Here is an 18,907-nt window from a genome sequence, read left to right as displayed (position 1 = left end):
TCTGGACCCCACAAGTGACACCATCAAGGCATCACTCATACAGCAACTAGGCCAGGAGATAATGGGGTAGGGTGACCAGTTCCTTTCCCCCTCCATTGCATATATCACTGACTAGCTACATATTACACTAATCAGATTTCAGATGCAGTTCTTCCTCTGACACATCGTCAAGTGAAATGTACTGTCTGATAATAGATGTACATATCAGCCAGAACCTCAACAGAGGTGTTTCCAGTATTGAGAACCACTTAGCTTTTTCCGACTGTCACTCATTATAATGAATATTAAAAAAAATAAATCACCTAGGTACAAAACAACTGCACTCTTTACCATTTAAAATTAAACTGAACTGCCAAGCATCCGGCTGATACAATGGCTGGCAGTATTTTCTTTGAATTTAAGTCTGAATGGGCATTATTGAGTGTTGATACTGGCTACACTTATTACAGAGTTAGCGGCATCTCTCATCACAAAGCTTATGATTGCGAGCAACGTGATTTGCCTTCCTAACGTATTGTAATATAATCCCAGTAAATTCTTTAATGTTATCACGTGAAACTCTCACAGTGAGAGGGCATAACATTGAAAAAAAGTGCTATGATCGCATTGTGATACTATTATTGAAAAATTGTCCTTTTTCCATTGGCAGACCGTTCATTAAATTTGAACTGATTGTTGCCAATGTTATTCATATCCTTTTCATTGTGAATTTAAGTTCATATACTCTTTTAAAGAGTTATGAATAAAATTTAAAAAATATATAAAAATTGACAGTAACAGCTTAATAGTCGCTCCCTCAAATCTGCCGCCCTAGGCAGCTGCCTAATCTGCCTAGGCCTAAATACACCCCTGATTGCATGTACCTATTAACTTTCTTTCACTTAGCGCAAGAGGAGAATCCAGCACTGATGTAACAATGGAAAATCGCGGAGCCACTGAATCTACTGTCACAGAGGAATGCCAAATACTAATACAAAGAACTCAAGAATTAGAAGAGAAGAAATACTCTCTAGAAATGAGGCTTAAGGAATTGACAGCTGCCAACAGGAAACATGAAGAAGACAAAAGAAAACTACATGAGGAGGTAATTTCATTGAAAAATATTAAACAAACAGAAGTTAAATCTAAAGTTGCTGAAATTTTGAAACCATTTTTCACTATTGGGCAAATTGATGCTCTTTTGAATAATAAACGTAAGGTGAAATGGTCTGTAGAAGATTACGGTACTGCAATAACTCTTCGAAACCTAAGTCCAAAAACATACCAATACTTAAGAACAAAATTAAATTACCTGTTACCTGATTCGTCAACCCTGAGAAAATGGGCAGTAAAACAATTATCGCTTAAGGAAGGTGTAGGCCTACTTCATGTTGTCTTAAAATTAATGAAGGCAAGAGCTACAAATATGTCGGCATTAGATCGTGTAATAATATTCAGGGGGGTTTAACTCAAATGATAGATGTTGGATGCTCATAGATGTTCCATAGTTTGCCGCATGTGGTCAGGACAGCGCTGGCTGTATTTCGATCACAGAGTTTGTAAAATTAGCAGTACAAAACTCTTTGGTTTCGAAAGTTCTTTGGTTATAAGTTTTGCCAATATGACAGTTTTAAACAGATATTATTAATATCCATTATTTACAGAATGTGTCAGTTTTATAATATTCGAATTATTATTACTAATACTATATAGCTAATTTGCATTTTCATTCGAGGTCAAAGTAGCCATATTAGTGTACTGTGTATGACCTATTAGTCTCATTTGTTCATTTGATCAATTGTTGGATGTTGGCATTCCTATTCTGTTTAAATCTTGTATAAATTATGGAATGGACGAACATGGCTCCTTAAGGAAGAAATTTGAACAGCTCGAGTTAATTGAGAAGTTACTGGCGCTTTCCTGCAACAAGAAATAATTCACAACGTTAAAGGTAAGAAAGAAATATGTTTGAGATTACATCTACACGGTTCAACTTTTCTTTCAACTTCACACATTCAAGCAATGCCTGCAAGATTGGTATTTAATAATAACGGAAGTGCACACAATGTGCAGGATAATATATTATTTTAGCTTTCGCTGCTGCAGAACTTGGTCAGTGAAACTATAATCGGTTTTTACACTCCATCACATGGTATTTTAATATTAATATGGCGTACCTTGTAGATAGAAAATCTTAATGTATCTTAATTCAACATGCGCTTTAAACTTGATTCTTTCAATATTCTTCCCAGACTGCGTGCATACGAGCATAAAAAACTGAACCGTGTAGATGCAGCTTAACTGCACCGTCATGTTTTCTAATTTAAACTGAATTCTTCCATCATATCTTAAACGTTTATTAAACTGAGATCTGTAATTGTTTTCAGGGATAAATTTCAGAACGCGATTACCTTCCTTCTACCACTACCACATGATGAACTGACTTCTGTGTTGAATTACAACAGTGTATTAGGCCTAACTGCAATTACCCCAAGAGCTTTAAAGGTAAGCTAACAGAGTTAATATACACTTTGGGTATGAACGAACATCTTATTTTTGTATATAGCTAAGTTAAGTTGGTGAGACATCTTAAAATTCGTGGGACAGAATCTGATATGACTAAATATGTTGTTCCCGGTGTAATTCTTTACAGTTGCGTTACCAAAGGATGGCGGGGTACCTTAACTTGGTAACGCAATAGTAAAGAAGTGTTGTTCCCGAAAAGATATATTTTAGAAATTTGACTTTACAGTTAACAGTAGTACCTTTACTGGAATAATTTTGATAAAATAAAAAGAGTTAAATTGCCGGAGATATTTATTATTTTTATAGACTCGTGGATAGAATTCTTCCAGGAATATTTCACAAACGTTGATTATACTGCAATCCTTCAATTGTTCTATGAAATGTAGTGTTATTAATGCATTATATGATACTAGGCTACCGCTGGTTTGTTTCAGTTATTAGAAAGAAAAATGGCGGAGTTTTACACTGTGAATGTGCTGCAGTGTACTGTCAGAAATCGGATAGTAATGAGAAGACCTGGTTATTCCTGTTTCCTGTGCCAAGTAATGCAGCACAGCTTAAAAGGTAAGCAATGGCATTGGCATAAGCTCAATGCAAAGATATCCTTATATATCATCAGTAAATAGTCAGGGTTGATAAACTGTAGTAATTTTTAAATTTAAGTGAGAATTATTTGTCAAATTCATATTTTTTATTAAAATGAGTTTTTGCCTTCTTTTGTAATTCATTTAAACTTAATTTGTGCATTAGTTCCTACATGATTGTGTATTTTTTTAATGTGTTATTTTAAGTAATTAACAACATCGCTTCAAAAATAATTTACTATGTTTACACATAGGCCTCATTATTAATACATGAGTTACAGCACTAATAACCTGCACTTAATGATAATAATAATTAGCTTAGACTTAGGCAAGATATTATGCTCAGTTTGTTATTCATTAGAAAAGAATTCAACTATTTAGGGAGATTAATATTTACAAATAAATTTATCAGAAGAGCTTAGCATTGTGTGTTTTCAGAATAAATACGTAGTCCATTTGGCATTGTGCAACTTTTACTTTGAATATTGTTATGAGCTACAACTATTCATTTCAATCCTCAGCATCATACTGTGCTTTAATTAGGTGGTGATTCCGAAAGTAGGCTCTACTTGACTACCTGTACCATGTGTTCTGTTGCTCCTTAATTAGGAGTTGGGAAAAAAGACATATGAGAAGCAAACTTTCAAAACCTGTCCATTTCTTCAGAAAATGCTAGAATTATATGTCTGTAATAAACAAAGATTTTTCTGTGTTGAAATTTTATATGAATTCATAGGAAGAAAAATATATTTCACCATAGAAAATAATTTGTTCATTGCAGAGATGCAAGTTTGCTACTCATATATATTGCTAATAATTTTAAGAAGCAGCAGAACAGTCATATGTAAAAACGTTTATTTTATTTTATTTATTTTTTTTCAGGAAGTTAATTTCTCATCTTAATCATGTTAGGTGCATATAATTTTAATCTGTGATTTAAGTAGTAACAATTATTTGATGTAAATAAAATGAAAATTATTTTATTTACATCATGATTAAATCATTAATATAAATTAATACCAACCCTGGTTTGTGTATTTTTTTTTTTAAGATAATAATAGAATTTTGATCGTAACAGGTACCACATGTGGGCAGCTGTGGCAGAAAATCCTCATCCTTACAGAAGGGCCTATATATGTGCAAGCCATTTTCGCAGTAATCAGTATAACGGTGACTTCAGATATAACTTACTAAGAGGGGCCATTCCATCAAGGGATGCTTGGTATCCCACTCAAGAACTACGACCCACTTCATCACCAGCCTACTTACATTAACCTTTTTCACCACCTAACATAATTGCTTCATTCATTGCACTTCACTGTGGCATCAATTTGAACCTGTATTCTCTTTCATTAAGTGATTCATTCATTGTCTTTATCTTTTAACAAAATTGTGTTTAATTTTGTTGACAAGTGTATGGTAATGGACTTCATTCATTATTATTATTATTATTATTATTATTATTATTATTATTATTATTATTATTACTATTACTATTAAAGGTGAAAGGTAAAGGTATCCCCGTAACATGCCAAGAAGGCATTTGGGGGCATGGAGGTAGAGCCTCATGCTTTCCATGACCTCGGTACTAGAATGAATTATTATTATTATTATTATTATTATCATTGTTATCTCATTTCGTTTATTGTGTTGATTTCTTCAGTTAATTGAAGGAAAATAAGGGGAATTCATTCATTCATCTGAAAAAAAAAAAAGTAGAGTACTTGACTTCTACATTATGAGCAATATAATTTTTGTAATATATAGGGCAATGATAAATCTAACGATCTTTAAGACCCTAAGTTAACATTACATAGTAATATAAATAAAAATAATAATTACTAGTACAATGAGCATTTCAGTTGTGTCATCTATAGGGCATAGGAGGGAGTCCAGTGGCAGCGATACGAATCTGCAGCTTCTGCAACTGGTGAGATTTGGGTGCATTATTTAGAATTTTTAGAGAGTAAATATGTTGTTGTTTTCTAATGTCAGGCATTTGACAATAAAGTCATTTGACCTCTTGCACTCCAATATTTTTCAAAGATATTATCATGACCAAAGTAAATATGTTGATGTTTTCTAATGCCAGGCATTTGACAGTAAAGTCATTTGGACCTCTTGCACTCTAGTATTTTTCAAAATTATTGTCATGGTCAGCCACTGAAGCACAGATTTTGAGGTGTTCCGAATCCATTTCTTGGTTTGAGTAGCACAGTGGACAGTTAGGAGACTGATATATTCCAATTGTATGCAGCAAAATAGTCCCCCAATCGGATTTGTGGGCGGGACTACTTTAATGGTACAGAAGCAACTAAATTTTTTATAATGGAATGCTTGTATAACAGCAGCTAAGAAGAGAGTAAATATGGTACAATATTTTGTCTCTTCTCACTTTATAGATCTCTTGGATATGGAACAACAAGTTTTGATGGTGAAATCATTGCAATAAGTGAAAGTCTCAGGAATCTTCTATGCCACATCAATAAATTTAGGAATGCAGTTATATTGTCAGACTCCAAAGCAGCTATTCTATCAATCGTCTCTAAACTCACACCTTCATCTCAAACAGCAGAAATAACTAAAATGCTCTCTCAATTAATATCATTCAATAAAAGAATTGTATTCCAATAGATACCATCCCATTGTGGAATCCTGGGAAACGAGAATGCGGATGCTTTAGCAAAGAAGGGCAGCACTGCTACTTACAGACCTGTTACTAAATCTACGTATTACTCTGTGAAGAGATTTATTAAATCTACATACTTAGACTTCAACAAACAAAATTTGATAACTCAATCCCAAGGGAAAAAATGGAACTCCCTGCATCAAAATCCACAGTTAATTCCCGATTTACCACGAAAATCGTCTGTAGCTGCATTTAGATTGGCAACAGGCCATGATTGTTTGGCCAAACACCTGCATAGAATTGGAATATATCAGTCCCCTAACTGCCCATTGTGCAACTCAAACCAAGAAATGGATTCGGAACACCTCAAAATCTGTGCTTCAGTGGCTGGCCATGATAATATCTTCGAAAAATATTGGAGTGCAAGAGGTCAAATGACTTTGTCAAACCCCTGGCATTAGAATACAACAACATATTTTGAGCAATGGGGCCACAACCAAATCAAACACTCAGTATCAAAGCTCAAAATTAGGAAATGTTGCGAAGTATAGACTTATCTCTAATAAATTGTATTGCACTTTTTCTAATATGTTCAGTGTTTTGAATCAACTATACATCAGAGAATTAAAAATAATTTTTTTACTTGTATTTCTTAATGGTGTTTTTATTAAAAGTCTAAGTTAATTTTATGTCTGTTGTAGGCAAATAGTTTTGTTTGTATTCTTTATCAGTGGTGATTATTGATTACTTAGATTTTAAATATCCATATATTAAACTAATGGCAGTTACTTTTAAAAATAGATGTTCAGCTATGACGGTGTAAAACAAATAAAGTGGTGTTTTATAAATGTTTATGAACGTGCGTTGTACTATGTCACAGCAAAACATCTTATGACTATTTTCAAGCTAATGTTTGACATAAAAAAATTAAGAGCGAATTATAATTATATAACTGACCAATAATAACTTCGAATTCAATATTCCAAAGTCAATCTTTGTTTTTATCTTCCAATACATGATACATAACATTATTTAAAAATAGTGCTTAAGGTGTTTTGGAGAGAAGTATCCTATCCTATTCGCATCCTGTATCTCAATTACATATTTGATCTAGAAGATGCAAAAACTTTTATTAGTCAAATTTGATAAATTAATTTAATAAAAGGGTTAAATGACGGTGTTAAAAGAGGGAGTGTGTTAAAGGTTTTCAGTTTCATCTTCAACCATTATATTTATATTCACATGTTAAAACAAAAATGTGATATAAATATTGTGTTATTTAAACTGATAAACCATTAGACACTCCTTTGGAGATATGAAAAATACCAGTATGTGTTGGTATAATAGGTATCTGCAGTACCGATCGTGCTCTAATGTTGGCATAACGGATACCTGTAATACCGATCGGGCCGTGTAACAAGGGATGTAGTTCCGCATTCTGCCGCTATGTGTAACGAGATGTAGTTCCGATGTTTTGCCGCCAAGTGTCTCGACGTCGCGTCAATAGCGTGTCGAAGGTAATGCATTGAGTTGGCGTCTTTCTATTTATTTGTCTATGATAATATTAGCATTTGGTGAAATGTATTTAAATGAGGAGCTTTCTTTTGACAGTAGGGAAGAACAAATAATTGGACCTCATAAGACAGTACCTACAGGTTGTTTTTGCACGTGGTCTGTTTGCAAGGTGGAAGCAGCCCGTATACTATAAATATGATCAGACAATGACAAAGACATTCTAACAGACATAATTTGCCAGTTAGAAGGCAGTGGTTTTAAAGTTGTGGCCACAGTTAGGGATTTAGGTGGAGGTAACAGAAAATTGTAGAGTGATTTGAAAATTTCTACGAAATTTAATTGTAGTTTTCCTAATCCAAATGATCCAACTCGAGAAATATTTGTTTTTTTCAGATGCTCCACATTTATTGAAATTACACAGGAATCACTTTCTACATCATGGTTTCAACTTGAACGGATTGAACATTTCGTCAGAACCCATTCATGAACTTTCACGTGCATCATCGTCCACTGATACAAAATTAGCTTACAAGTTAACTCCTTTACACTTAAGTGTCTGTGGTACCCAAAGACAAAAAGTTAGTTTGGCAGCACAACTATTTTCCAACAGGGTCGCAAAGGCTTTGGAATGGTGTGGTGAAAACGAGCTGTTGAAATCAAATGAATGGGAAGAAACTTCAAAGGCAATAAAATTAACTACTGGTAATGATTGATTTGATTTATTTAATACTGTTTCTAAATTCGGTACCCACTGTGGGCTGCATAGTTACGGAATAAACCTTCAAGATCAGAATATTATACTCTGAGAAATGAATGACTTCATGACCACAGTTAAAGTAGGAGAAGCAAACAGGAAATTACCTTATCAGGAGGGGATTCTAATAAATAATAATAAATCATTAACAGGGTTGTATGAGGCAATGAAGTGCAAGTACAAAATTGAATACATCATCACAAGAAAACTTAACCAAGATCTGGTAGAAAACTTTTTTTCGGAAATTAGAAGCATGGGTAAAACAAACGATCATCCCTCTGCTTTAGATTTTAAACATAGACCTACATACTAGGTCGAAATCCATTATCTCAGTTTTATGAGAACAAAAACACCTCTGATTTGCTTTCAGAAGAAGAGACATTAATAGTGAGTCCTCGTACAAGCCAATCAGAAGTCAATGATAATCTGCAGAAAGAACTGTGTGCAACAGCAGAATTTCTTAAAGGCATTCTGAAACCGGTTAAATTTACCAACGATCGAGATCCTGAAGAAAATATAGGCCTCCCAGAAAAAATATATGAAATCTCTGCAATACAGCAGATATCCCAGGAAGGATTTAAATATATTGCAGGATATGCTGCATGAAAACATATGGAGCAATACCCGAATATTGGAATTCCCACAAAATTGTCAACATCTACTAATCAAAAAGACTGGATTACTACAGTGTCACGTGGAAACTTAATTCTCCCTTCTAACAATTGGTTGCCATGCTTGGTAACAGTATATTCTCAGATGTGTACGGTGATTCCGTTTGTCTTGAGAAATTTATAATAAAAAAGACTGTGAATTTGGTTAATTCTGCCATGAAAAACGAAGCAGAAATCAGTTCTCCTCTTCTGCCAAAAGTAATTACGAATAAGTTAGAACAAGAACATTTATTAGAATTAAAGAAATTAATAAAACAATAAAAATATCTGGAATTTCAAACAGATATATTATAAAGAAAATGAAAACGATTGCATAACAAGAAGTATTTACTTCACAGAGTGGGATTTAGAATGGTGAAATTATATTATGTCGTGTGTGAAATAGTAAGGTAAATAATGTAGACTATATTATGTCTCCAATAGCCTAAGTATATAAAAATATTTTTTTACTATATAATGACAAATTATTCCAAGAAATGCATATACATATATGTTAATGAAGTTTCAGAAATATTTGAATTCATGTATAAAATAATGTATGTTATAAATAACTGTATAGATCTAAGTATGTATATATTTATTGCACATTGTATTGTAATTATTATAAAAGCACGTGTATATTAAAGAAGGCAATTATTAATGATACACTGCCATATCACATTGTTTTTTGAAACTTCTTTTAATATGTAATAGATCACAATTTTATTATGTTATCATTTCAAGGTAGTCCCTATTGTACTTGAATTCATATATAATGTAATGTCTGTGTTATATGGGCCTAAGTTTGTGCATATGTATAGAATAATGTATTATAATTATTATAAAAGTACGTTTGTATTAACATTGTACTACCATATTACATTATTTCTTGACTCTTGAATTTAATTTATTGTTCACTATTTTATAATCTTATCACTTCAAGGTAGACCCTATTATAGCCTATACTGTAAATATTTACTGAATACACAAACCATGATTCTTATTTATTCATTTAAATATATGGACTCTGATCTAACCATCAACAATCTGTTACGTTGACTGTGTCATTCGAGTTCGGCCTGCAGTGAAGGTGACATGCGCAGACTGAACGAAAATGCGTACAGCTTGTCCCACACCTCTATTATGTTTCCACCATGAGTTGTGACAATGTCGCACTCGCATGTTACGGGTGCTCGCGAAATGTCAGGAGGTTTGAGCGCAACTGTAGTCAACAATGTATGCAGTGGAGGGGGGAAGAAACTGGCCACCCTCCCCCATTATCTCCTGGCCTAGTTGACTCATGAGTGATGCCTTGTTGTCACTTTTGGGGTTCAGACCTGTCTTCGGACAGTTGACTAAACAACTTACTAATGATATTAGTAAAACAGAGAAAAATAAGTACAGTAGAATAACCTAAATGTAATCAAAGAGGAAGAAGTTTCTATGAAGTCACTATAAATTCTGTTTTATTTGTAGATGTTGTAGGGTTATGATGACTGGTAATTATGATATTCTTGAAAACATTATGTTCAAATTACAAGGTAGTTATGATTCTATTATTAATATTTCAACTTCAGGAACAAAGGATTGCTTAAAAAAAAAAAAAAAAACATGAAACTAAATAGTAAACGAGACCTAAATTTTTTTATTCTCATTTGGGTTGACTCTGAATATCTTTGCAATTAGACATAATTGTATAAATAAATTACAAGCTTACTGTTAACTTTTCCTTGGACAATTTAATATTATAGAATACACTGAATTTCTCTTGCATAATATTTTTTGTTGGTGGAAAAATGAATAGGTTGTTGTTTATTAACATTTCTGACTTTGAGTCAGAGGCCGTTTTAGGGTTTTACACGTGCAGGACGCTGTCTCCAGCCATTGTACATAAGATATATATATATATATATATATATATAAAACATATGAAACTATTATCGACCTGGTTGGCACGTTGGTATAGCGCTGGCCTTCTATGCCCAAGGTTGCGGGTTCGATCCCAGGCCAGGTCGATGGCATTTAAGTGTGCTTAAATGCGACAGGCTCATGTCAGTAGATTTACTGGCATGTAAAAGAACTCCTGCGGGACAAAATTCCGGCACATCCGGCGACGCTGATATAACCTCTGCAGTTGCGAGCGTCGTTAAATAAAACATAACATTTTTTAACATATGAAACTATTACTGGCATAAGTGCCAGAAGGTGTATGGGTGCATTGGAGTGCAGTGATTGATTCCAATTTTTTCTGTGGAGGCCTAATTTGTTAAATTGCGTTATTTGTAGGGGATTAGTGACTAGGAATATAATATACATACATATAAGGAATGGTGAACGGGAGAAAAGTTCGGAGCAGAAGAAGATATCAGATGATAGACGACATCAAGGTATGTGGATAATATGGGGATTCTAAGAGAAAGGCAGAAAATAGGAAAGAATGGAAATGGTGGATTCACAATGAAAGGTCTGCCCTTGGGCAGAACGCTATGCATACACACACACACACACACACACTCTCTCTCTCTCGTTAATATTTTTAAGTTTCTCTTTCGTCTGGAAGAAGTGTCTGTGTGGTTATCGAGACTTTCATGGGGCAAGGCTTGTTTTATTGATCTGCCTTAGTTTGGTGGTTGAGACTGGTGGTAGTTGTAGAGGAGTTTCTCCAGTGTTGTTCTGTTGTTTGTATTCGGTGGGTTTGCGAAGATGTGTTGTTTATATACGCGATTTATTGCCAAATGTGTGTATTTCCTGTTTATGTAGTCTAAATGTATGAAGAGTGCTTTGTTTTTGTCGTAGTGTAAACTGTGTTGTCTCTTGTGCGTCTGTGTAGGTGGAAGATTTGGTGGAGAATTGTTCTCTCGCGGGCTTCGAATTTTGATTGGGTCGTTGGAGGAGCTTGTGTGATGAAAATGGAATGATTTATGCATAGGGATCGAACCAATGCTTTATATAGGTCACCACCTATATAAAGCATTGGTTCGATCCAGTGTTCCGGTGATACAGTAGCATGCAAATTAATCCGAACAACATAATTACTTATGCAAAAACTCTCAAACGGGATAAAAAAAAGGATCTAAGACATACCTCAGTAATCTATGTGGCCTCCCTTGTTCCTAATAACAGCTCTGAGACGATTTGGCATGGATTCCACTAATTTCCCACAAATATTCTTCATTTTTTCATCGCGAAACCATACATCAATGAGGGCAGAAATCATCTTCTCTTTGTAGAACAATCCATTTTTTGCATTCTTCTTTTGCAAATTGACCAGAAGTTCTCAATGAGGTTGATGTCGGGTGAGTTGCCTGGCCAGGGGAGTACCTGAATATTCTTCTTGTTGAAGAATTCTGTAGTTTCTCGAGACATATGGCATGGTGCCAGGCCTTGTTGGAACACACCTCTGCCATCCGGAAATGATTTTTGCAGCTGGGGTACGATTCTGGTTTCCAATAAGTGAATATATTTGTCAGAATTCATCATTCCCTTGATAGGTATTAATGCTCCAGGCCCTTCATGTGTAAAACAACCCCAAAACATTACCTTAGGGGGGTATTTGGGTGCTTGTTGGAGATGAGCTGCTCTTACTTTTTCGGATCCTTTCCATACGTAAGAAACACGGTGCCCGTGGACCTCGAAATGAGACTCATCGAAAAAAAGTACATTCTTCCAGTCATTCACTGCCTAGTGTTGATGTAATTTTGCCCACATTAAGCGTTTTTTACACATAACAGGGGTTAGCAGTTGCTTCTTAATAGGCTTACGAACCCTTCGTCCATCTTCCAAAAGCCTACGCCGCACTGTTGTGACGTGAATATTCGCCCCAGTGGTAGCCATTAACTCACGGGTTAAGTCGACAGCAGTTAGTCTAGGATTTAATTTACTTTTCCTGACAATTAAACGATCATCTGCAGGTGACGTCTTCCTTTTCAGGCCACAGTTTCCTTTTTTCTGGGGTGTGATGGATCCAGTCTCCCTGTATCGTTTTATGATCGAATTAACAGTAGCCAAACCGATGTGACATTCTGCAGCAATTTGCCTCTGTGTCATAGAAGAATGCTCTGCTAATGTTATAATTTTAGAACGTTTTATAGGGAAGACCAGGTAACTTGATACCCTAAGGGTGAAACCTAACCATTTTTCCCCCATTACTACAAATGCTAGTGGATTATGGTGATTTTCTAGTTTGAAGGTTGAATTTTCTTTTGCCAACTTCGTTTCGAATTTCGATACTGACAAATACTATAAATGGTAGTGATTTTGTAACTGGTATGTTGGCAGCTGAGGCAAATATCGACAATATTTGCCGGTACTGGAGTTCCATGAAATTAAAATTGTACTAGATTTCTCAGCCGGTTACTGGAAGATAGTGAAATTCGAACTTATTAATAATTAATTAATATTAGTATTAATATTAATACATAATAGTTATTTTATGTGTTGCGTTGTGGTTATAATTCAGGAATAGTCAGATAAGTACGAATAAATATAATATATTTGGGCGTGATAATGCACGTGGGTAATGGATAGAAATATTATTTCAAATTTTAATGAATTTCTTTCGTGTTTAGATTTTTATTACTATGTCAAAAAAATGAAATAGTGTTGCAGTGACTCCTCCAAGGAAGAAAATGTGTGGCATTCAGAGTACGCTTCAGAAATCTGTAGTTCACGTGTATAATGAGTTGAAGAAAGAAGATAATGAAGAAGGAATTATGCTAACGGAGACAGCAATTACAACCAGAATAGGAAAATTATTAGGAGTAAGTATTCTTAAGCATACATTTCAAAGTGGTATTCAGTTTTAGGAGTTTGCACTAATAATTTCATGATTGTGGTCAAACAAAACAAATTTTTAGGTTAGGCCTATATCTTTAATCAAGTCAGTGATTTTCATATTGCCAAACTAAATACATTTAAGATACTGTAATACTGCAGTAAGTGATAGCTTAAATACATTTACAAATTAGACGAACAAATAATCAAACAGCACGAAAGTAAATTTCCAGTTTTCTCTTTTGGTATTAAATTAACCGTTCAGATCACAATTTACATGCCATATCGGCAGAAGAAAATACAAGTCATATTGTAATTATTAACTTGATATTGCAGCAAATATTACATGAATGTTGGCCTGTTATGGTGCTTAAAAATAATTCAGTTTTATATAATAACTATATAACATACTCTATAAAGCATAGGAACGTTGACTCTGGCTGAATAATTTATTCATGACTGGTCTAAGTAATATTAAATATGGTGTTTCTTCAGAAAAGCTACCCCACCCAAAGTATTTGTTAAGATATAACACTCGAGAGGACGAGGACGCACTACTGGGAAACTAACAATTTCTCTTCGTCCTGGACCTCTCGCATGTTATATTGGTAATTAGTAACAAGTTTGAGGGAGGGACTACAACAATGCATTAGAATATACAGGTAAGTGTCAAAGGATTTTTGTGCTGAAAGTATTTGTGGCTGTGCACTAAAACCACATATTCATCACTATGTAAATATCACAGAAATCAATTAAACAAAATAAAATTATGCCTTCTTTGGTGTTGCTTTTCTGGAGAATTACCTAAATATTAGCCTACTTAAACCTATCGTAGACCCAACCTAACATGTTGATCATTTTCTATTCATATAGCTGTAAATGTTGGTATCATGCATGAATTTTATGATATAACAATTTTTAGAAGTGTTATGTTATTGTTTGTTATTACAGCTTGGCTTAACTACAGCCACGAAAGTGATAAATTCACACAAGGGGACCCCACTCGTGACACCAGGAAAACATAGACTACGTAAACATCCAGTGACTGATGCTGATGATTTTACGAAAGATGCAATTGCGAGATTTATTTATGACAAGTTACATAAAGGTAGGGAAGTTACAGGAATTATTGTGTTGATTTATGCAATGTAATTCTGATATTAGTCATAGGCCTATGTATAAAAATATGGCATAATTTTCATTTACTGTTACAGGGGAAGTACTAACAGCAGCAAAAGTTCTGGAACATATGAATGATGATTATGAAACATATTTATTTAGAGTATCCTTATCATCGGTGAAAAAAATTTTGAAAGACATTAAATTTCTATGGAGCAAAGGGGATCCTTATACACATGTATGAGAAAGTGATGTTATTCGTTTTTAAGAGAATATATAAGAAATGTGGATCGTGAGAACCCTAAACCCGTAGTATTCTTGGATGAGACTTGGATTTTTATGAATGGTAAATTTCAATGTATTGTGAGACATTGAGTGATTGAATTTTTTACTAACAAATAGATTAACACTTATGTGGAATATGAAATTGCAATTAATATAGGCTACTAGTAATGAATTCAGGTGGGAACAAGATGTTTTGCAATTAATAGTTTCATATTATAACTAGAGGTTGGTTATAAAATTCTTGAACGGTTTTCCTGTCTTTAAAATTTTTGTGTCTCTTAGAGTGTCAATGTGAATTGCTTTTCTCTCTCTGTTTTTTAAAGTAGGATCACCCACTTATTCATGAAATAAACCAGGTGAAGTTTCCAGTGACATGAATGGTGTTATTCATAGACCAACAAATGAGGGTGGAAGATTAGATGCCGGAACGAAAGGTGGATTTATACTCGGTAAGTTATATTGATTTATATTTTACATAAATTTGGCAAGAGTAATTTTTTAAATCAGGGTATAAAATATAAAAATTGGTGACTAAATAAAAACGTGGGAAAGCCTTTCACCAAAGAGGATCTCATGTCATGTTATGTTATGTTTTATTTTCTTTATTTAAATGCTGTGAATTCATGTGACGTAATTATATGCCCAGGTATAATTTTTATTGCAGGTGCTGATTTAATTTTTTCATGCAATTGAAAGAAAAGTCAGGACTACCATAGTGCTATGAATAGCCCTGTAGTTGAGAAGTGGGTGCAAACACAGTTGTTGACCTGAGAACATTAGGGCAATGCGTTATTGTCATGGATAGTGCTGCATATCATAGCAGACTTGTGAAAAATCAGCCAACAACAAAATGGAGGAAAGAACAGCTACTGGTGATTGCAACTGAATATAATAGATTTGTTGTACTAAATGATAAGAGTTGATGGTGTGAAATCACCTTTTGATATTACATTGCAATATTAATTTCCATACTTTACAGTCATTATTATTATTATTATTATTATTATTATTATTATTATTATTATTATTATTATTACTACTACTACTACTTATAGATGCTACTTTTTTCTTTCAGGTGAAATTGAATCTACATAAGAATCCTAAAACAACAGAGCCTTGCCAATTACTGTTCTGAAGCGGCCTTGTCTTATGTGTTGTGTCTATATACACTTAATTCTTTCAGTTTTTTTTCCCCTTTAATGTAATGAAGTTGTTGGTTGATTGATACCAAGTGTTCAGCAGTTGATGTCATTTGTTATCTTGCACTCCAATATTTAACCAGATGATTGAAAGCTGTGTAAAGTTAAACAGTCAAGACAATGATCCATATCTTCATTGAGATTTCAGAAATGGCATGGGGAGATTCTGAAATATCAGTTCTTTGTAAATATTTGAGACAATCATGGCCTGTGATAATATGAGTACTGCCACTGTAGATTTTCATAGAAGTTCAGTTATTAAATTAGGTGTATTATTTTTACTATGTATTGTACTATATTTTTGTTTCGCTTAATTGATGAATTATATATGCTGTAAATTGAATAGTAGACTGTAGGTCTATAGCTTAACTGATGAATTGTATGTGCTGTAAATTAAATAGTAGGCTGTATACCACAAGTGATGAATTGTTTATGCTTGTAATGTGAAGTAATTTGCATGATATTTATTATCAGTTTCTGTATATTTCAACTGATTGAATTGTTTATACTTTTAAATTGAATTAACTTGCTTGCTATGTATTATATTTTATAGCTTAACTGATGAATAATTGTTTAGGTTTGTCAATTTAATAATCTGAGTGCCATGTACTTCATATTTTTAGTGGAGCCACCAATGTAGCTTAGTCGGTAGACTCGTTGGCCTGCAAATTCAGAGCTGCACTCGAGGGTAGTTTGGATCCCCCATTTGGTCTGATTAGTTGGTTTCTTCTGAGGATTTTCCTCCATCGTGGAGCAGATGCCGGATGGCCTATTGCAATTTTTTCATTTGCTTTAGAATCATTCCGATTTTTGTTACCACATTGTCATGTTCTGATCTTGTTATTCTTTTAACAGTGTGGTAAGATGCAGGTATAGATAACCTTACAGTAATTTTGCTACCTTTCAGCTACCTCATTACCTCCCACTCCATAAAGTTCATGGATCCACGGAAGTACCAGTCGTCGATGTAATTCGACCATTTTGCTTAAAATATTAAAACACTGTAAAATATTGAGATTTCATGCTGTTACGTCCATTACTGCAGCAAGAACATCTGATTTTGAATCTGATAGTATGACAGCCTTCTCAGATTTATGAAGTCGATACTGGAGATTTTGTAAGCTTAAAAGTGTATCTAAATTTTCACTATCAAAATTAGTCAGTGTTTGAAGTTAGTTAGTTAGTTAGTGGCGTTTAAAAAGGGCGCGTCAGCTACTATGGCTATTTGCGCCCTTATCTAAAATCTTTCACTAAACACAAACACAATACAATAACCAGAATGTTTAAAAAGCTAAAAAGCGTTGTCACGGTTAAAATGGGGCAAACAAGTGTTTGAATATAATTCCCTGTAAAAGGGAATATACTGGTATTGTACTACAAAACCACTACATCTATGGCTTGGTAAACAGGATCCATCTATAAAAAATACTGTATGTAGTCACTCACTGACCAGATCATTTATCGTTTCTAATGATTTTTAAAATGTCTGGAGAAGTATCACATTTCTTAACATCATCTGTTAAAGTTAACTTATATACTATTCATTTTGAAATAACTTGGGATTGTGTTTTATTAGTAAAGTTTCCCTTAATTGAGCAAGTTTGAGTTCTCCAAGTAGAGACAAAAAGTCTGTTGGGATTTTGGCTCAGTTTATTAATATTTGTGGACTGTGATTTTTTGTTCTAGACAACCATATTATCTGCAAATGATGAGATTATCATAAGATCTATTTCTTTAGTTAGACCATCGACATTAATATTGGAAAATGTATTCCTGAAAACAACAATGTGGGAAGCCCAGATGAATCTGTCTCTATTTACATATTTGTGACAATGAATCAAATAATCAAGTCACTGACCCAGTGTAACACTTTATCATGGACACCCTAAGTTTGCAATTTCTTAAGTGATTTATATCTACAGAGCCATATGATCCTTGAAAATAAATTAAAATTGTTAAGTTGTTTTGTTTTCTGTTTAAAATATCTTTAATATCTTGACAAAAATTTAAAATCTGTCCATTTGCTGAATGCAATTCTCTAAAGTCAACCCAATAAAATGAAAGTTAGTTACTAGATTCCAGGAACCAATTCAATCTATGAAATCATCTCTTCCATAATTTTGGCTATCATACTAGTAAGTGGTATCTGTCGATAACTCGAAAATATATTAGTTGAATAATTGCTTTTCAAAATTGATGTTATGATAGATTTTCTCCAGACAGATATTGTATTTTAGATGAGATTACAAGATAAAAGTAGTGAGTTTGCTTGTTTGCCAACATGTTTAAGAAAATCAGCATGTGTATTGTCTGGACTTGGAGATGTTTTGGGTCTTATGTTATTAAATTAATAGTAATATTCAGTTCTTGATTAAATATTGTTATATGAAGTAGATAGTAGATTTAATATTTCTTTCAGTTTTTCCTTAATAGTCTGACGTACACAGATAAAACTAACAACCACACCACCAACTAATCTAATAGAAATTAAAATATAATTAAATGTAGAAAAAGTAATTAAAATTATAAATACACGTAATAAACCATAACCCCCTAATTTCAACAATATACTATTTTATTCCCTTTCACAGCTTGTAGATAATTATTAATTATAGTTATTACTTCTTAGCATAATATTTATTGAACTTATTGGCTATTTCACTTCGTTTGAAAGATGTTATTGTGTACAAAAAGCATTTTTTGATGATCGTTTCATGCTGTATGTTGTGTATAAATCTATGATTTCTAGCCATCTGTTCTGTGTAATCCATCTTTTGTATAGAATTAATAAAATATTCTTTTGGTAGTAATTATTTTATTAATTGAGTATTTAATTTTCACCAGCTCACATTTCTTGAATCATTTGTTTTTTCTTATTTAAATTTAGGACACAA

At 33.4% G+C, this 18,907-nt stretch overlaps 1 protein-coding gene and 1 long non-coding RNA gene across 15 annotated transcripts in view; both read left to right on the top strand.

Annotated features, from left to right (window-relative positions):
• LOC138707804 (uncharacterized) overlaps positions 1-18,907 on the top strand; it is a 123,715-nt gene that overhangs the window by 30,337 nt on the left and 74,471 nt on the right. For 8 of the 13 annotated variants that reach the window (XR_011334374.1, XR_011334372.1, XR_011334373.1 and 5 more), the window contains 3 exons: positions 886-2,484; positions 2,940-3,069; positions 4,168-6,922. The exons of 2 other annotated variants lie outside the window; for them this stretch is intronic. Coding sequence is in view for 1 of the 11 variants with exons in the window: in XM_069837733.1 (XP_069693834.1) it covers positions 1,053-1,084; positions 2,367-2,484; positions 2,940-3,069; positions 4,168-4,283 (396 nt within the window). In the remaining 10 variants the exon portion in view is untranslated. Of the gene's footprint in view, positions 1-885; positions 2,485-2,939; positions 3,070-4,167; positions 6,923-7,626; positions 8,287-18,907 lie in introns of those variants that run through there. 3 more of the 13 variants (XR_011334369.1, XM_069837733.1, XR_011334376.1) reach the window with 3 other exon arrangements.
• On the top strand, positions 14,632-18,824 carry LOC138707803 (uncharacterized). Of its 2 annotated transcripts, XR_011334368.1 has the most exons (3): positions 14,632-14,875; positions 15,138-15,686; positions 15,890-18,824. It is a non-coding gene; the product is annotated as an uncharacterized lncRNA (long non-coding RNA). The 2 variants fall into 2 exon arrangements; XR_011334367.1 differs by lacking the exon at positions 14,632-14,875 and having other exon boundaries at positions 14,941-15,686.

The sequence above is a fragment of the Periplaneta americana genome, chromosome 10, assembly GCF_040183065.1.
Source record: "Periplaneta americana isolate PAMFEO1 chromosome 10, P.americana_PAMFEO1_priV1, whole genome shotgun sequence".
Lineage (NCBI taxonomy): Eukaryota > Metazoa > Arthropoda > Insecta > Blattodea > Blattidae > Periplaneta > Periplaneta americana.
This window is presented reverse-complemented; position numbering and strand designations above follow the sequence as displayed.